This window comes from Peromyscus eremicus, chromosome 16_21 (assembly GCF_949786415.1).
Source record: "Peromyscus eremicus chromosome 16_21, PerEre_H2_v1, whole genome shotgun sequence".
NCBI classification, from domain to species: Eukaryota; Metazoa; Chordata; class Mammalia; order Rodentia; family Cricetidae; genus Peromyscus; species Peromyscus eremicus.
In genome coordinates this window covers 17,943,866-17,962,941 of record NC_081432.1, presented here as the reverse complement: position 1 = coordinate 17,962,941, position 19,076 = coordinate 17,943,866, and the positions used below count along the sequence as shown (strand labels likewise).

The following is a 19,076-nucleotide window of genomic DNA, read 5'->3' as shown; positions in this document are numbered from 1 at the left end:
AGCCCAGCGGGGGAGTGCTTGTTGTCACATTCTCACAAGAGAGGGTGCTGCAGTTTAAACCGTTCAGAATGGAGGGGTTTTGATTGGCATTTCTTTCTTTTCTGGGGTGGGAGATTTGAGATAGGGTGTCTCTAGAGCTCTGACCCACCATGAACTCACCATGTAGACCAGGCTTGCCTCAAAATTGTGGCAATCCTACATACTCACAGCACCTCTTCCACATCATGGGGGTTTTAATTTGCATTTCCTGGAGAACTGAGAATGGCGAAAATCTTTGCGTGAGCTTATTGGCCATTTATGTATCTTCTTGTGTAAATATGCTTTTTCCAACATTATCATATTTTAAATTATGTATATGCCTGAGTTTGTATAAGAGTTTGTGCACATGCACGCAAGTGCCTATAGAGGTCAGAGGGCATCAGATACCCTGAGGCTGGAGTTACAGGTGTGTGAGCTGCTTGGCATGGATGCTGTGAGCCAAACTTAGATCCTCTGCAAGAACAGCAAAGGCTCTGAACTGCAGGGTCACCTCTGCAGCCCCATACACGTGCTTTTGATGTCTCCTTCAGCACACGTCTTTTGTAGTAATTTGCAAAATGGAATTATGGAGAATATCAGGAGTATTATTCCCTTTCTGTCATTTATTTATACCACAGATTTTGTTTTAGAAGTTCAATTTTTAAATTTGTCTCGAGTAACCTCCTACTGCCAGATATAAGTTAAAATTCTGGCTTAGGCAAAGACATCTGATATCTGAATGTCTTGACTTACAATGAGCTGTATTTTGACATTTCACAAAGTGTTTCATATAAAAGATTTTTTCCATAATTAAACATGAATAGTAGAAACGCTTTCTTTTAAGGACACCTTCTTTATTTCTTGGTAAAGGGCTTAGTGGATGATCATTGATAATTTAAAGATTGACTTAGGTTTTTTTTAACCGGACACACAAAATCATATTTTGCAAATGTGCTATTTTTAAATCAGGCAATGAAATACTGCTCCCATTGTTTTCCATCACTTAATTTGGTAAAATTTTGGGCACTGGTTGAATGTAGATAGTGCCTACATGGAGAAAAACCAAAAGAAGTAATAATGGCTGCTGCTCTGGCCACGTAGTGGTCTATAATTAGCTCCATGGTGGAGAGCTAGAGTTTTAGAAGTCAGCTTCTAAGGCATAACATGGTGATAGTGCTCTCCAGCAAGGGAGGGACATTGAAGACAGAAACATAACATTGGTAAAAATTCCTAGTCTGTCTTTCCTTCCTTCCCTCCCTCCCTCCCTCCCTCCCTCCCTCCCTCCCTCCCTCCCTCCCTCCCTCCCTTCCTCCTTTCTTCAGTTAAAAACATCTCTTAAGTTGCACAATGAAGGAATAATCACTTTGGATTGGCAAAGAAATGTTGGACAGCAAGTGAGGCTTTATACATCCAGGCAGAGGGGAGCGGGGAGATCTAATTACCAAAAGCCCAGCCTTATTCAACGCCCTGCCGCAGAGGTGCTGAGATGGATGCCGCAGTGGTCCAGGAGGGCAGAAACACTCCAGTGACAGGCTCAGGAGCCGAAGCGCCAGGTGAGCTGCTATGGAAACCATCTTTAAATTATGTGCCTGCCATTTATCAATTGTTTGGCCAGAGACAAATTCCCCCCAAATTTCTCTGAAAAGATTGATATTTAAGGGAGGATGATGATTTTTCAGAGCTTGGAGGAAAAAAAAAAGGGTGAGAGTGAAGTTTGATGAATTGTAGGCTGGCACATCGACCACTCTCTTTAAGTGATAGATTCTCCAGTCACTTTGTCACACATGCCAGCCAGAGCAGATAAAGTTATTTCAACACAACAATTTCTGATGGATTTTTCTCAGCACACCCCATTCCACTGGGTCAAACGACAAATTACATGCTGTGCGATATTCTCTTCCAGCAGCTTGCTAATGGGCTAATTCAAGACAGAAATCGCTTCCAAGAATAAAAACATCATTTGTGTTAGTTTAGATATTATTTTAAAAATATTTATTTCAGTTTTTACTGTGTATATATTTATGTGTCTGTGTGTGGGCAGATGTATGTGAGTGTAAGTGCCAGAGGTGGCCAGAAGGGGGCGTTGGATCCCCTGGAGCTGGAGTTACAAGGTATTGTGAATTAATAGGTGCCTTTCATTTTCAGAAGGGGAAAACAAAGACATTTGTAGCTGCCCTTCAATTCCTCTTCCTCTCCCAAATCTGTCCAGACGTGAATGCTGTTTACACTGCTCTCTTTTCCTCAAGACAGTGGATACAGTGGTTGTTACATAAGTTTCCTGTTTTGTTTATTGAACTTTATACTTTACAGAAATAAAAGAAAATTTATGTTTCTGTCTTGTTATTTTCTCCCTCAAATTACAATGTCATTAATACCCATAATTTGAGTGACTTTCAAAATAAGAGAGAAAAAATGTTTCCTTTATTTTGTTTTTGCTGACGAGTATGTGCTCAGAACATGAAATTATATCCCATTGACATCCGCTGAGTTGGAAGAGCTCTGAATTCCTGTATTTGCTGACCTTAAGTGGTATTATTTTGGGATTTGAAAGTCTGCCAAAGTATAACTCCAGGCAAGGTAGACACTTAGGTGTATTTATGATTCTCTTTAAATGTCTCTGTACATCTATCACATGTATAATAGTCATATCCAGGCACAGTACTGCTTGTAAAAGCAGGGTTTCTGCCAATGGCTTCGTGGGATATGCTATGGCCTGCACTGTAACCACACATGCTACAGTGTGAACAGTTTCCATGGAGCTACACCAGGAGCCCTGGGAAGCATCTGAGTGTCAGAGTACCCCCTGCAGAATAGTAACCCTGCTGGCTCCTGGGGTTAACCCTCAAGCTGTGCACCCATCTCAGTTCAGAAGTTGGGAGAATGACTGAAATGTACTAGATCTTGTGAAAATTTTCACCTCCCAAATGCCCATGTGTACGTGTAGTATCAATGCGCGTGTGTTTAAGCCCACATGTGTGCATGTACACATGTGTGTGCAAGCACACATGAACGACAACCTTTAAGAGTGCCTGGGATTCAAGATCTGCTGCGTCATCACTCTGCTGAACTTGAACTGCATAAATATTTTAAGACCTGATACAGAGCTCATGATTCAGGAAGCCAAATTTATTTTTGTGGGGGGAAATTTGGGATGTTACAGGAGAATGCCAGCTTTTACACTCTATAAGTGACTCTTCAGCTAGACCCAGTTTGTAGCTAAACGTTAAATATGGCAGAATGGTTGTAAAGCATTTAAATTTATGGGCTGAGAATGCATCAATTATTTTCCTGTTCAGCTTTTCTCTTGTAAAACTCCGGGTAATGTCTCTCTGACCGACTGCCTCTCTGCCAGGATGTTGACGGTGAGTATGAACGTATACCTGCTCTTAATTTATGCAATATGCCCTCTCAGAAATCAGCTAGGAAATATTTTCTTCTTGTACAAGTGGTACACAAAGGCATCATGGGGTTAAGTACCAGCATCAATCTGGAACAGAGAGGGCAAAACGCCCCTTTCTACTTCCCAGCCGATTTCTACTGATGCCCTGCTACCCGGAGGCAAGCTATTGCAGTGTTTGTTCACAGTGACGTCTGTCTGTCCTTTTGCTGTTGCACATGTCTGCACATCTTCATGTCTGCCTGCCTTTAAAACAAGTCCCGGACACTGTCCATGTGGTTCTTCACTCCAATGTTCACAGTTTCCTCCTAGAGCTACTCACATACACGTGCCTAGCTAAAGATATTCCTTCTAATAATAATTTCTATGGCATTTTTGTCTAACCATTTCCCCTTTTGATTGGGCAATTTAAAAATAAATTTTAATTTTATGTTTTTGGGTGTTTTGCCTGCATGGGTCTGTGATCCAAGTACATGCCTGGTGCCTGTAGAGGCCAGGGAAGGTTGTTGGGGACCCTGGAGTTGTAACTGATGGTTATAAGCCTCCATGTGGGAGCTGGGAATCGAACACAGGTACTCTGCAGGAGCAGTAAGCCTTTTTTAACTGCTGAGCCATCTCTCTAGCCCCCCGATGTGGCAATGTTTTTTAAATCTTTTATCTTTTATTATTTGTGTATGTGTGTCTGTATGTGCATAAGGGTACAGTGCCCAAGGAGTCCAGAATAGGTCATCCTATACTGGAGCCGGAGTTACAAGTGGTTGTGAGCCACTGAAATGGGTGCCGGAACCTGACCTTTGGTCCTCTGCAAGAGAAGTAGGTACTCATAACTGAGCCATCTCTACAGGACCCAATTTGACAAAATTTAGCTGCTACAAACGCTGTGTTTTCTTTTCCCATATTTCTCTTGTCTGGCTTTCTTTTACATATTTTATTATACGAACTATTTGTAAAATATTTTCGTCATTAGTAATTTCCAAGTGTTATTTTTTTTTCCTCCAAGACACTTAAAAAAAAAATCCAATTTATTTCATCAAACAGTCAAACAGCCTGACATGGGGGCTCAGACCTGGAATCACGTTTGGGAGCATAAGGCAGGGAACGGTGAGTGTATTTGAAGCCAGCCGGGATTACAGAGTGAAAGGCATTCTATTTCAATAAACCAACTCCTCTAAAAAAAAAAAAGCATCTTCTAAAAAAAAAAAAATTAAACACCTGTGTGTAAACATAGCAGTTAGAAGTCTGAGGCAGGAGGATCTCAAGTTCTAGGCTAGCCTGGGCTACAGAGTGTTACCTTGTCTCAAACAACAATTTAAAAAAATCAGGTGTCTCATTCCACACTAAAGACAAAAAAACGTGTTTCCTTCCTTATATTTCTCACATTTTAACAGTTTTGTAATTTAAACTGAGCATTTTAGATGGATTTCATTGTTCTCTTCCCTCTTTCATATTTATGCACTGCTCTCCCTAGACATGTATTTTTAAAACTAGTGAGAATAAATTCCCCAATCCAAGTAAATCCAGACCTAAGTATAGTGAACCTTAGCCTGGGAGAGGGTGGTGCAATCAATGAGAATGGAAAAGACCTTCCCTTCAGAGATGCAATGGGAAATTGATGGACAGATGACTTCTCAACAGGAACTATGAGAGCCAGAAGACAATCCAGTAACTTTTCCATCGTGCTAAGCAAACAACTGCCAATAAGAATACTACAGGGAACAAAATTTTTCTTCAAGATCGAACCTTTTAGGGGCTAAGGAGACAGGTAGGTCAGTGGAGAAAGGCTTGCTGCCCAGACTCAGGACCTGAGTTGGATCCTCGGATGCACATAAAAAGCTGGGCATGGTGGCACATACTTCCGGTGCTTGAGACAGATGTGCAGAGACCCAAGGCTTGCTGGTCACCCAGTCTACTCAGTGAGATCTAGGCTAATAAATGATCCTGTCTCAAAGAAACCGCTGTGCTCTCTGCCAAAAGCCAGTGTGCTGTAGTTTTTGAAGAACATCTTTTCTTTTAGTATAATTGTTTAAATGTGAGTACTCCATCCATAAAGATGTCCTGCAGTCTATTTATGTTTTCTGTGCTTGGGGACTTCAGTGTGTGGTGGGTACTAGTTATGGGAACTTTGTTGCTATCATCTGGAGTGCAGCACAATTTTGGTTTAGAGGAGATAGCATTACATATAGTTGATTTAAATACTCTGGAGAATCATAAACTGGAATTTGGTCCACATAAGGACTGATTTTTTTCAAAGGTGATCCTTTGTAGTCTGGCACACAACTTGTGGGAGTACCTCACTTTTGTTTCTTGTTCCAAGTGTCCACCAAAGACCCATTTCTTATTTCCTAAGTCTCTTTAGCCTCCTGTAAAAACAGACAGATGCTTGGGTAGAAAGCATCACCAAATGCCAGGCTTGTCTCTGAGAGTCATGCCTTTAAAAAAGATATATTAATTATTTTTAATTATGTATATGTGTTTGGGCATGTGCATTTAAGATGAGTATGGGTGCCTGTGGAGACCAGAAGAGGGCACCAGCTATCTCTTGGAGCTGAAGTTACGGAGAATTGGGAACAATCTGATATGGGTGCTGTGGACCTGAACTAATGTCCTCTGCAGAAACAATACGCCCTCAACTGCTGAGCCATCTTTCCCACCCCAAATTCATAACGTTTTGACCTATGGCAGCGGAGAGCTCAAATACTTAAGTTAAAAACATATCTTGTCCTGTTTTGCTACTTGTTTTCAGTGGAAAGGTTAGGGCAAGGTAAATTATAGTCTGCTGATACTGCATGTGTCTGCCACTGGGGAAGGGGCCTTTAGTGAGCCGAACTCACTGTAGAATTTTGTACAAGGCAGAAATCTAGCCTATAGACAGTTATCCCAGTTGATATTAAGTGCTGTTTTTCTAAATACTCATATATGCCATGTGCTAGAAATCTACACATATACTAAGTTTCTATCTAAATTTCATAATAAGGATAATGAACAATAATGCTCAATCTAATGTTGAGAAATCAACACAATCACAGGCCTTCCCATAATAGATGCCAGGGTATCTGACTGAGCTTGGGCCTCTTTTTTCAAGACCACATGTGCATCATCTACCTCCCCTTTAATTTCCCCCCTCCCCTCTTCTCTTTGGAGGTAATTAATGATACTTTTTGAGACCGCCTGAGAAATCCAGAGTAATTCTGCCCCCTCTCAAATTCCTCCACTTAATCAAATTCTCAAACCTTTAAACATTGACGACATTTTTACAAGTTACACCAATTAGCACATACTCATTGCCAAATGCACAGCCAGCTTGTGCTCAAACGCCTGATGCTCTCTCTCCACTAAGCCCTGCTTATGCGCTGGGTTATTTCCCTGGTTGCTGGAACTCCGGCATGTGGGTCTGTTTTTTTCATTACCGTAACAAAATATTCGAGGTAGACTAACTTATAGAGAAGAGAAGTTATTTCATATTTCTAGAGATTTAATTGCAAGTTGCTTGTTGCTTGCTTTGGTGTGGCTATGGTGAGTTCCTCCTGGGGCATGGTAGACAGTGGCCCAGTGACAAGGACTTTTGGGTGGCATCCAGACATCAGTGAGAGAATAGGTTCCACAACCCCTTCTGAGGACACTCCTCTCCCTAGGCACTGCCCCACTAAGGATGCCATCAGCCTCACCGTGTCACGCTGGGGATCAAGAAGCCAATATGGATCTTGGATGGACACTCTTAAACCATAGTCACACCACACCAATGTGCTCCACACAAGGTGTTCAGAGTACACTTGGCATCCAGTCGTTTTTATCTGTCATTTCCTCCTTTTCTCATTTTTATTCCCTTCTATTTTAATGTTTTGGCATTCTACATCTTCCATCCAACACAATCTCACATAGCCAGGTTGGCTCAATGCATGACCGTGACACTCTTCAGAACCTCCCGTGTTCCCAGCAAGTGAGTAGTTAGTGTGAGAAGAGTCAGAACTTGGAGCAGTTCAAAGATGCAGCAGGAACAACTCACATAGATTTCTATGACTTTATTGGGGAGCCTGTAATACTTGACTTCTCCCTTTTTGTTTGGCAGATACTGATCAGTATTTCCTGGGGCAACTACTTAATTAGTGATTGAAAACTGGGGGCATTCTGTGTCATTTTTTTTCCATTTTCATTATGATCTGGATATGTCTATGAATAGAGGCATGGGCGTTTTGTTATAATCCTCTATCTATGGTTAAGAAAGAAACTCGAGTTTATCAGAGTGGTCTCTCATTTGAGCCTAGAGCTTTGAGACCAGTACAAGCAGTCACGCAGTAGTGGGCCAGACTCCTGCCTTTTTCCATGAATTAAAAACCATATATTTGCACCAAAAGTCATCAGCGACTTCCAAGATGCCACTAAGTCCTCTAACATGATACCTGCTTTTGTCCATCCTTTAAAATTCTATGAATGTGCAGCTCTGGAAGACCCAACATCCTTCCCTGAAGTACATTTTTGTCACTCTGACCATGTAGCAAAAACACAACAGATAATGAAGAAGCCAGTCTATCGACTTCATCTGTGGTACCTTTCCATGCTCACGGACATCATCTGATCTTGTCCTCATAGTGCAGAGGAACAGAGGAGACAAACTCTGAGACATGCTCTCCATGGATCTAAACATCTGCCTCTGCTAATGTTGGAGGACTATTGCCACACAAGGTTTCCTAAGTAGACCAGATAGGGTTAGAGTCATCCCATCTGGTGCCTAATCTGAGGAAAGGTGGGTAGATGGTGGGATCTCCTCTCTACTTTTCTGGCCAAGACTGTGCCTGTCCCTTAACCTTCTAGGAGGCAGTGGAGCTGCTTCAGGAGATGGAGAACTTTCAGGAGCACCTTCCACAGCATCTTCATCTCACTGAGCTTCTTCCCCACTCAGGATTCATTTCCAGCAGCTACACTTGTCTGACTTATCCGAGAAGGGTCCCTCGTCTCTGGGTAGACCATTTACTGTGAAACCTCTCTTCTTCCAAATGTCACCTAATTGGTTAGTTAGGACTAATTTCAGGAGGACTGTGTCCTGTGTGATGCTACAGGCTGTCACATGTTAGAGAAAAGTAGCAGATGACCCTCTCCTTGGGGAACATTCCTGTTGGGTTGCTTGGCTATACGAACCCACAGGAAACACTGAGGAATCTGCAGGATGATGGATGTTTGTGTAACTGGAGCCAAAATTTAGCAAGAGGAGTTCAGTTGAAAATAAGGGGGGAACCCTTCAAGGCTGCATTTAGTGAATGAGCCCAAATCCTTTGGTGGAAACACAATGTGATGAGTGTAAGCATGCTTCAGTGGAGAAGTGAGGTTTGATGCTGGAGCAGAGGGAAAATAACGCAAAATCAGAAGAGACAAGCTGGGCTGATCCACCTGAGGGTTTCCTGATTTTATTTGGATGGAAACATGAGAACCCTATTCAAGGGAGCTTTGTCAAACAATTCTAAATATCCTAAATTCCTAAATATGTGATGAACGGCACTGCCATCACCCAAAGATCTTATTTTCTTATGCGGAAGCTCACCTGGCATAATTATTCTTTTTCATAATTATTTTACTGAGTCAATCATGACCGGGGGTTGCTTTGAGCAGTTCCGGATTCAGAGGGGCTGAGTGGTTCAGCCGCTCTGCCCCATATTACTCACCTCGGTTCCGATGACGATTTCTTCCCTGGTCGAGTAGAACATAAACTCGTAGAGCCTGTAGTGCTGGAATAAGCTGAAACACAAAACAAACATGGAACTAGAGTGACAGAAGAGAAAAATATCTGAAGGTGTGACTCAAAGGAGCTGGGGATTGGCCAAGCCAGAGGCAGTCAACAGAGATGCAGAAATCCATCTCCTTCATTCTGAAGTAAGCTGCCTGGGAATGCTGGGAGGTTCGAGGTTTGCTTTCTGAGACACTGACAGGACAGCACAGGATTTAGGAAAGTGTCAGCAGGTCCATCTGTGACATGAGGGGTCGTGGTGGTGGGGGTGGGGGTGCTCTAGGGTAGAGAAGCAAGAGTGTGTTTCCTAGTTTGAAATGTAGCTACCACCCTCCCCCAACACACACACACACCCACCCAGTCAGCTGCACAGTCTCCATATCAGTTGTGCTTTGTTCTAGGTCTTACTCAATCCTAGTATGAATGAAGCTGGATTTCTATATCCATTATGCCACGCATTGCCAAAATGTTTCGAGATTAAATCGATCTCTAGAAACCCCAGAAAAATGACTTGGCAAGGTCTAAAATTTGTTTTTAAAATGTCTGACTTTCCTGCAGAATGTGTGGTCACACATCAAAGGCTGGCATACGTTTATTCGGATCATTTCTTTTCTTCTCACCTGAAAACTAGGTGGTCAGTGACCATGGACTACAAGAGCTCCAAGCCACAAGCTCTTGCAAATAAATATTTCTAGTAAGTTAAGAGCTTGGCGATGTATCTTTGAGAGTTAAAAATGTTACTGAAGGGCTGACTTCTAATATCCTGTTTGTGATAATATTTGAATTTTTCTAATTCTCTTCCTGCTGGTTGGGAAAATTAATAGACTCATAATACAGCAAAACGCCCGAGAACCAAAAAAAAAAAAAAAAAAAAAAAAAAAGTCTTCGTGGTTCTCTTTCACTCTGGTGCCTTCTGCTATTTAAGAAAATTGATTTTAATATAACTGAGAAATTAACATTTGCAAGAATGTAGCTACAGAGCATGTGTAATAATGGCTTCTCCTGGATGCTGTAATGGATCAAAGTTTCAATTCATTTGAAATCAATGAAGAAATCCTCAGGCAGCTGGGCCCCTCTGAGTTACATTAGCAGTGGGGCTCCGTAGGAGCTCAATCCATTAAAGAGTAGCGGCTGTGTGGGCCCAGTCAAGTTTCCTTTCTTCTCTGCAGCCATTGAATACTTGATTTACTCATCAACATTCACAAGACTAACTTAGCTTTTGACATTGCTTTGATCTGTTGGCTAGAAAAACACACGAAGATTAGTGAAGTCTGATAAGTCACCGAGGCAAAAATAAAGTCAGCTTCCCCCTCCTTTATATTGGTGACCTAGAGAGAACTGTAGGGTCAAAAACATCACACTGACAATAACTGATTTTGGCGTATAAAAAAAATCAAAGGCCATATTTGGGAACCAGCTTGCGATCCTGTAAATGAACTAGAAAAAAAAAAATCCTACTTTGTCCATCTTGTGCTTGACACGGAACATAGGGTAAAACGTTTCCACTCTGCAACGTCATAATCTTTCAGTCTTTATGTCCTTGTTATATAGAGGGATGAGGCTGTCCTATGTCTTCCAAGAGGGAACTTAAGCAGTGAAGACAGTGTCCATGACTTGGATATGATGGTCAAAGATGCACTTAAGAAGGTAGGGCTCGGACCAGGACCAGGATGTGTACCCAGGGGAAGATGCCTAAGGGGACACTTCCTGAGGGACGGGCCAAGTTCCCTCCTTGTCTCTCTGCACCCTCCAGCTTCTCCAGGGGGCTAGTAGGTGCCTCGCCTAGACATCAAGTGACAGTTCAGCCATGGAATGCATTTACTGTCTCTTCCATTGGACTTCTGTCTGACTCAAGCTTCTAACTTTTGGGTTAGACCTTAAAGCAAGATGGAATAAAATTAGTCGGAGCTGTCTGGCCGGTGTCACACATTGTTTGACACAAAATGGGGGTGGGGCTAATTTTCTTACAGTGGGATATGTGTGGTTCTCAGGGAAGAAGAATACTCAATGAAAAGAGGTAAACATTTGCATTTATAAGAGTATGCAATGTATATGTATGTATATATATATATATATATATATATATATATATATATTTAGATTGCATAAGCACATAGCTCTCCCCTGCCCACCCCTGTGTGTGTGTGTGTGTGTGTGTGTGTGTGTGTGTGTGTGTGTGTGTGCTTGTTCAGATTGCATCAGGAGACAGCAGTTGTACCCCATACTCGAGTGGAGAAGAAATTTGGTAGTAGTGTTTCTGGAGATATACCATTTAGACTAAAGTGAAAGTATTTGAAGAAATGTAATTTTATTGACAAGTTAAGTTTTCTATTGTAGGACAATTTCCTCCTTTTAACAGCCACATCCCCTCCTAGAAGGAGAGTGTTACAAGACTTAGGCTGACAATAAGACTTACAAGGCTGAGGAGATCCTGAAACCAAGGGCTGAAGAACCCCAGAAAATGAGATTCAGAGCCCCCCCCCCCCCAGGGTTGTATAAGCAACAAGCAGTCACTGGAGAGGGTAGCATCGCTGATAAAGCTACCTGTCACATTCTGCAGGAAGCTCAAAGGATGTGGCTTCCATGATGTCATCTGTGCTGGTGGGGGGGGGGGTGGGGGGGGTGGGACTTCATCTGTCTTCAAGTCTCCCATGCTCCCAGAGGTAATTCTAATAGACTCATTATTTCACTAAGCTAGACTGGGCAGAATTATTTCTTTGGTCTGTCTGTCTGTCCTGTGGGGGGTGAACAGGCATTTGTTCATGCCTCTCCAGGAATAGTCATGAAATGTACATGCCATGGGCCTTAGGTGAAAAACTTGGTCTCTTAAGTTGAGTATGACTTTCAGTGGTTGGATCAACAGACTATCAGGGCTAAAGTGAAACATACCTCTTTTGATAGTTTGGTTATTCTTCATATTTATAAAACTTAATAATCATTGGAACGAATATATTGTGTAATTTCACTGCTACTAAATTTTACTTGTGAACCCATGAGGGATTCTGAACATTTGTAAAAAGGCTCACACTGTTTCATACAACCTCATTATCAATTCCAGATATCCTAATCACTGATACTTTATCCTTTGTGTAATAACTATATTTAAATGCATAGCTACTCTGTAATCACAATGTGGAGATTTAACAGCATTACATCTGGATTTTCTGTATTTAACTAATCTCTTTAAATATTCTTATTATTAGGAGATCTAAAATTGGGCATGAGGAGCTGTTAAGATGTACATTGATGAACATTGCCTGGAGAGATGAGTTGAGGCAGGGAAGGGAGCTTGTCCCTCACAGTCGGGAAGGGGACTTGGTGGCATGTGTGGAGGCTTTGATGCTATGGTTAGCTATGGGACCCCATTTGCATTATAAACCTGGGCTTAGGGCTCAGCTGCAAAATTCTGCCCTGCCTGAGCAGACCAGCATGAGTAGATAAAGAAGGGAGCCAGAGCAAGCATACATGGTTGACTTCCCCTGCCCAGGGAATCTCAGGCCCTAAGGGGCAGAAGGATCTTAGGGCACAGATTCTCATGTGCTTGCTCGTGCATGCATGCATGTGTGCGTATGTGTGTGTGTGTGCATGTGTGTGTGTATGCATGTGTGTGTGTGCGTGTGTGTGTGTGTGTGTGTGTGTGTAAGAGCAGGTGTACGCATTCCATGGTGAGTGGTAGAGCTGAAAGCACAACCTCAGGCATTAAGCTTCATTTTCCCTTTCCCTGTGTTCTGGAATATGGTCTTTCTTGTTCACTATTTCACAGGCCAGGCCCGCTGGTCCAGGAGATTCTCCCCCCACCTCCTATCTCCTTCTGTGTCCATCCAGGCTTACAGACACTCATGGCTTTTTGTGGGCTCGAAGAATCTGAACTCGGGTCCTCTGGCTTCTGCAGCAAGTGTTTTACCCACAGAGCCATCATCTACCCAGTCCCAAGGGGCAGATTTCTGTCCATTTCCTCCTCTTCCCCCAGTGGAGGAACTTCTCTTGCTCTAAAAGCTATGGAGAATTGTACGGCTTTCAGTGAGACTCACGAAATAGGAAGCATGTTTTGAACTAAAAAAATCACATTGTGTTAGATGGTATCTTATAAAAAGTACTGGATCCTAAGCCATTAGTAAGCCATCACAGAAATCAGTATATAAGCTTTATCGTATTAAACACACTAACATTTATAAAGCTCCCAGACAACAATCGGGATCTTTGCCAAGTGAGTCTCGAACCCGTGTAGGACATCGGTGGCCCTCTGTGTGGAAGGATGCTAAATGTAATGTTGGGAAGTAGAGGAGACACAGTTGAAAGCAAGAGCAAAGAGACTGTGCAGAGAAATGTAGTTGGGAAGAGGCCGATTTTCACCTACTGGTGTCTCAGGATTTGTGATGTCTCAAAATATCTCTTTGGAGATAGGCATGCCTCTCACACACACTTTGCTCCATAAAGCAGATTTTAGGCTGGGAGATGGCTCAGCACTTGGTGTGCGTATCTGAAGACCCAAATTCAGGTCCCCGGCACCCATACAAAAATGATGGGTAGGCATGGTGGACCACCACTAATCCCATTACTCAGGAGGTGGAGACAGTGTTTCCTAGGGATGGGCTGGCTAGTGGAATATGCTGAATCAGAGGGCTCTGGGTTTGAGTGAGAGATTCTGTCTCAATAAATGAAGTGGGGAGCAATTGAGGAAAATAGTTGAGGTCAACTTTGAGCCTCCAAATACATTTGCACACGTGTGTGTCCTCATACACATGTGTGGCCCTATATAAGCAAACACGTGTGTACACTACACATACACAGGCAAGAAATGAGACAGATTTCTTCCTAAGTGGTGAAGAGTCACTGATATAAACATACTTCCACTCCATCCACAATCACTTCCTAAGTAAAAAGTAAGACTTAATAACGAGTTAAACTGGCCATTAGTTCAAAATATCTTAGGGTATTTAATAAACTTGATGAAGTATGTGACTCTCTTCATTTTTTTTTTTTTCTGTACCAAGGTTGAGCATATGAGCTCATGATTGGTAGGGACAAACACCTTACCAAGGAGCTACAATCCCAGTTCTTTTTGCAAATACTTTTAGACAAGGTCTCACTAATTTACTTAGCCTGACCTTGAACTCATGCTGTTGTGCCTTAGCTTCCTCTCCTAGGGATTACAGGCCTCTGCCATAAGGACTTATAGCTCTTTCATTGCAAACACAAATCATGTAAAATCAACTTTTGAGTGGGAAACAAATATTACTCTTTAAAATGTAAATGTGGCTCCTTGGATGAACCAGCTACCTAAAATATAGATCCATTATAACCAGTTTCAACTCTGTTAATACAAGGCTGTTGGTTGCAGACTCAGGGAAGAAAGGCAGTCCCCAGTAGTGATTATAGGCCAGATGAAATCACAGTGTCACTCAGGAATCATCTTTACAAATGCAGAGCAAGACAAGAGTCCATGCTTTCCTTTGTTAGATGGAAAAGCTGAGTATTCTCTACTTTGGAAAAAGTTAATTTTGTGCTCATGTAGGTGTGTGGGTACCTCTGTGCTACTATCATGAGTAGCACAGCTTGGAGGAGTCAGTTGATGATTTCCATCTACTGTGTGGGTCCCGGGGCTAGAACTCAGATCATCAGAGCTTGGCGGCAAGCGCCTTACCCACTGAGCCATTTCCACAGCAACTGCTCATTGAGTAGTTGTTGTGCAAATTCTATCGCCGTCTGAATTTCCTAAAATCTAAGTTATCTTTAATAGGTGTTTTCGAGAAGACACGGAATGGAGGATAAATGAACACAAGTCCTAACCTGATTTTCAGGTAATCGGTGATGGCGTTGGCTTCTTTGACGTCAAAGACATGCGGCTCCTCGTTCTTCCGTGAGCGGTTAGGTCCGATCTCTGCCATCACTTCCCCAAGCCACTTGATACTGTCCTCTAAGGACATGTGGAGTGCTGAAAACAAAGCCGGGAAGCCTTTCTGTCATCTCGATAGCTGTTGGGGGGGGGAACACAACGGTCCAAGATGTCCTGAATCTGCCCAAATTTCCCTTGCCCAGCATTTGTGGAGAGAGAAGGTGAAGCCCTTTTTTCTTTACAGCAAATTAACAATTGCTTTTTGCATGAATTAGTAGTGGTTGGTCTACCCATCGTTATGACCATTTACGTGCATGGTTGGCTGGACAGTTTTTGTTTCCATTTTCAAGAGCAAAACCACAAATATCTATTTAAATACCACTTTTAAGTGAGAAAGAAAGCAGTTTTTAAGGGAAAAAAAAGGGAATATAAAAATTAGAGACGAGGTGGTGAGGAGACCCAGATCATGGGTTCAGCCACTGTTGACATCAGTACTGAACTCGGGTGGGGGAGGCCAGTGAGTAGAGTCCCCCTGTTTCTTGGCTATAACTGGTATTATCATGTGAAAATTTGGCTGGAAGATTTTTGATAGGAGTCAAATATATGGATATTTTCAAATTCTCTGTATTTATTTTTTACATTTTATTTATTTCATCTCTCTCTCTCTGGGGTCACATGGTTTCTATGTAGGTAAGAGTAAGATTTCAGAGAATTGGTTCTCTCCTTCCAAGGTTGCCAAGTACTGAACTCTGGTCATCAGGCTTGGTGGCAGGTGCCTTTATCTGCTGGGTCATCTCATTAACCCTTTAAATATCTATATTGAAAATAGGATTTTTTTTTGTATAAAATATCACCATCACTAAAGACTTCAAAGCTATATGACCTGTTTGTTAAACATTTGCCTTTAAGAGACTGTCAAACCTTGATAGAAATGACACAACTTCCTCACCACGACCCACAATGCGCAGCTTGGTAGTTCTAGAAGATTCTCAGAAAGCTGCATATAGACAACAACAAAACACACGTGCACACAACAAAGCAACATTTCTCCACAGGCTATTTCCTATGACACTTGTCCAGTTGAAAATGAAACTTAAATATTCATAACTTCAGACTTAATTGTATGGTATCTTTGGTGAAAACATAAACGTCTATTGTCTTTTTTGATTGGTTGATTGTGTTTGGTTTTTCTTGTGGCAGGTAGAATACCATCTCTGTGCTCTCTCCCCTCCTGCCTTGGAGACTGGAGACAGGCAACTGGAGTATCCAGAAAGTCTTTCCTGACACTGGTGGGTAGGCATGCACATGGGACAGAGGTGGCTGGAGGCAGAGTTGAAAAGTCTTGGACAAATGTGTCTAGGCCGGGTATCAGGAGAGGTGACGCTCAGCTGTGGTGCCTGGCTGAGGGCTTGAGGGGATTCTTCACAAAGGCTGCAGTGCAGAGCTGAAGATCTCTTAGGAAGCCATCAGTAAAGATCCTCCTTCCTGTACTAGCATGGAGTGTTGTAGGATGGGGATGGAGACAAAGATAAACTATGAGAATATAGACTGATAGTTGGTCCGGCTACATCTAGAGTAGTGGAGTCAGGCCCTCCCCCCTCAACTTCTCAGGAACGCACAGGATGTCAAAATCACTAATATAATTTTTAGGAAGACATTACAATCATCAGCTTATAATTACTTTGTTCAAATTTTCTATCTGTAGCAATTAGAAAGCAATGGAAAGTAATTGAACCCCACTGAGCACTGCAGTGCATGTGCCCAGTGCTGGGTGGAACAATTTAAAACGCAGTACCCGGAAAGGACGAGGGGTACTTCTTATGCAATCATGCCCTCCTACGGGTCATGATTATCACGTGAGTCACACAGAACTGCAGGTCAAGGGCCTTTCGTTTGTCATCTCAGGTAAAACACATTCTAACTGTACGTTTCTCTTTTCCCAATAAACCTTCAAAATAACCCCACAGTTGGAGGGAATTTGGGGAGAAAAGATGAGTAATGATGAGCACAGCTCATAGTAAATCGAAAAATCGAACTCATTCATTCGAGATACTGAAAAAAGTTTATTTAGATGATTGATTTGAATTCTGGATGGAACTACGGCTATCAAACACAGAATGCATCTGCTTAGAAGACTGTTGCTTGGGCTGACCGGTGGCTGACTCTTTAGAACTGTGTTTGGGGAGCCTCCTGCCTTACTAGAGATGACCGCTTTGAAAGTTACAGGTGTTACCCTTTCTCTCAGCTAACTGAAGTCCCGCAGGTGGCATGACCAGACTGAGAGGGACTAAACCAGATTCACTCTGGGAAACGGAGGTGAGGAAGGGAGACTCTAGATTTGTAGCTAGTTAGAAAACTTGGGGTGGGGTCAGGTAAAGGCACTTGCTGTTTAGGTCACTGGTCTCATCATTTTGCCTTTGGAAGAGAACTCCTGCATCCAAGATGCTGGTGCTAGTGTGGCAGGCAAACAGGAAATGCACAGGAGCCCCTGGACAGCCAGTCTCTGTGTGTGTTCTTTTTAGTTGATGATTCCTGCACCATTTCAGCGTGTATCAGTTTGTGTTCTACTATGAATGTGCTGTTTCCAAGGTATACCACGTTTTTCATCTAGTCTGCCTGTATGATTTCTACTGAGAACCAGCTTCAAGCGTATTTCACATGTGCTGTTCCTAGTGTGGGGTGCTTTCTGGCCCTCTACATATGTGCCCTTCCTAGCACGTACCCATTTCTGGTCCTTAACATATGTGGCTTCCTAGTGTTTACCCATATCCCTTTACACATGTGGCTTTCCTTTCATGGACCTGTTTCTAGACCACTATATATGAATGGTTCTATGTACATGCCGTTCTTGGCCTGCATCATTTCTCATCTACCACATGTGCACTGGTTTCTAGCATTCTACTGTGTGTCTATTGTATTGTGTTTCTATTGTATTTTCTTTGTTGTTTACTCTGAGTTTTGCCCTGTGCCAGCCATGTGGGATGTGGCATCAGAACAGACCCTTGTTTGCTGAAGTTGACCTCATGTCAACTTCAGGAATTAACCAAATCCCTCAGAATCTTATTCATATCTCTCTCTCTCTCTCTCTCTCTCTCTCTCTCTCTCTGAATAATAATGCATAAATTACTTGCTGTGGTCTATTTTTCGGGGAATGCTGACGCAAAAAAAATCTAACTTGTTGAATAAATGTGACTTTTTTTTTTTTTTTTTTTTTTGCAGAAATATTTTCTGCCTTCAGCGGGTACAAACCACAAAAGCAAAAGCATGCTCTTTAGATAAGTCTCCGAACTGTACTTTCTATCTTTGAGATGATCCAGTGTGATTTGAGGTGGGCTCTCAGCAGAAAGGCTTGTAGACACGCAACACAGGTTTGGGACCAGGATCAAGTCAGAAACCCAGATGTCCAAAAGTGAGTGTCCCGTGGGCTGGGCCACTTGACAACCGTGAACCTGGGCTGTGCTCCGTGGCTGGAGCTGTGGTGTAGTGTGGCATGATGACTTCATGTTCAGGACCCCATGGTCCCTTGGTTTAACTGTAAACATCCTTTACCTCCTTGCTGTGTAAACCAGCTGAAGCTGTGCTCTTGGTTCACAATCTAATTCCATCGAGCGGTCTGAGAGGGTAGTTTTCTTACCAGATGCATACATCAGCTTGTCTGCTTCTCCCCACATACACGTTCACTCTCTCCTGACTTAGCCTCATGGAGCCCGCCCACAGATCAGAAGTACAGGTTCGAACTGATACCAACCATACAAGGCTCCATGGGAGGCTGGGAGGTGTGGGAAAAGGTGGAAAACGGAAATGTTCTCTCAAATTCGGACTGTGAAACTCTTGAAAATGCCCACCTTCGGCTCTCCTTCCACGGTGAACACTCAGCTCAGAAGTTGCGAGGCTTAGGACAGCCACATCAAACATCCTTTGAAACTTTAATTTTCATAGGACTGATGTATTCAAGTTTTGCCTTATATGCAGATCTGGCCTAAAAAGGCTTCCTTCAGCTCCTGCTGCTCACACCCCAGTTTCCACATCCTCCCCAGAAGGTTTTGTTTTTATTTTATTTTATTTTTTAAATTAAGACCCATTCTTACTGTGTGTTAGGTTCACCTTAG

General features: G+C 42.6%; 1 protein-coding gene across 2 annotated transcripts in view; it reads right to left on the bottom strand.

The window, feature by feature from the left end:
* Cabcoco1 (ciliary associated calcium binding coiled-coil 1) overlaps window positions 1–19,076 on the bottom strand; it is an 86,242-nt gene that overhangs the window by 49,611 nt on the left and 17,555 nt on the right. For both annotated transcript variants that reach the window (XM_059282227.1, XM_059282228.1), the window contains exons 4-5: window positions 14,922–15,066; window positions 9,070–9,142 (exon numbers count right to left, since the gene is read on the bottom strand). In XM_059282227.1, the coding sequence (XP_059138210.1) occupies window positions 9,070–9,142; window positions 14,922–15,066 (218 nt within the window). The remainder of the gene's footprint in view (window positions 1–9,069; window positions 9,143–14,921; window positions 15,067–19,076) is intronic.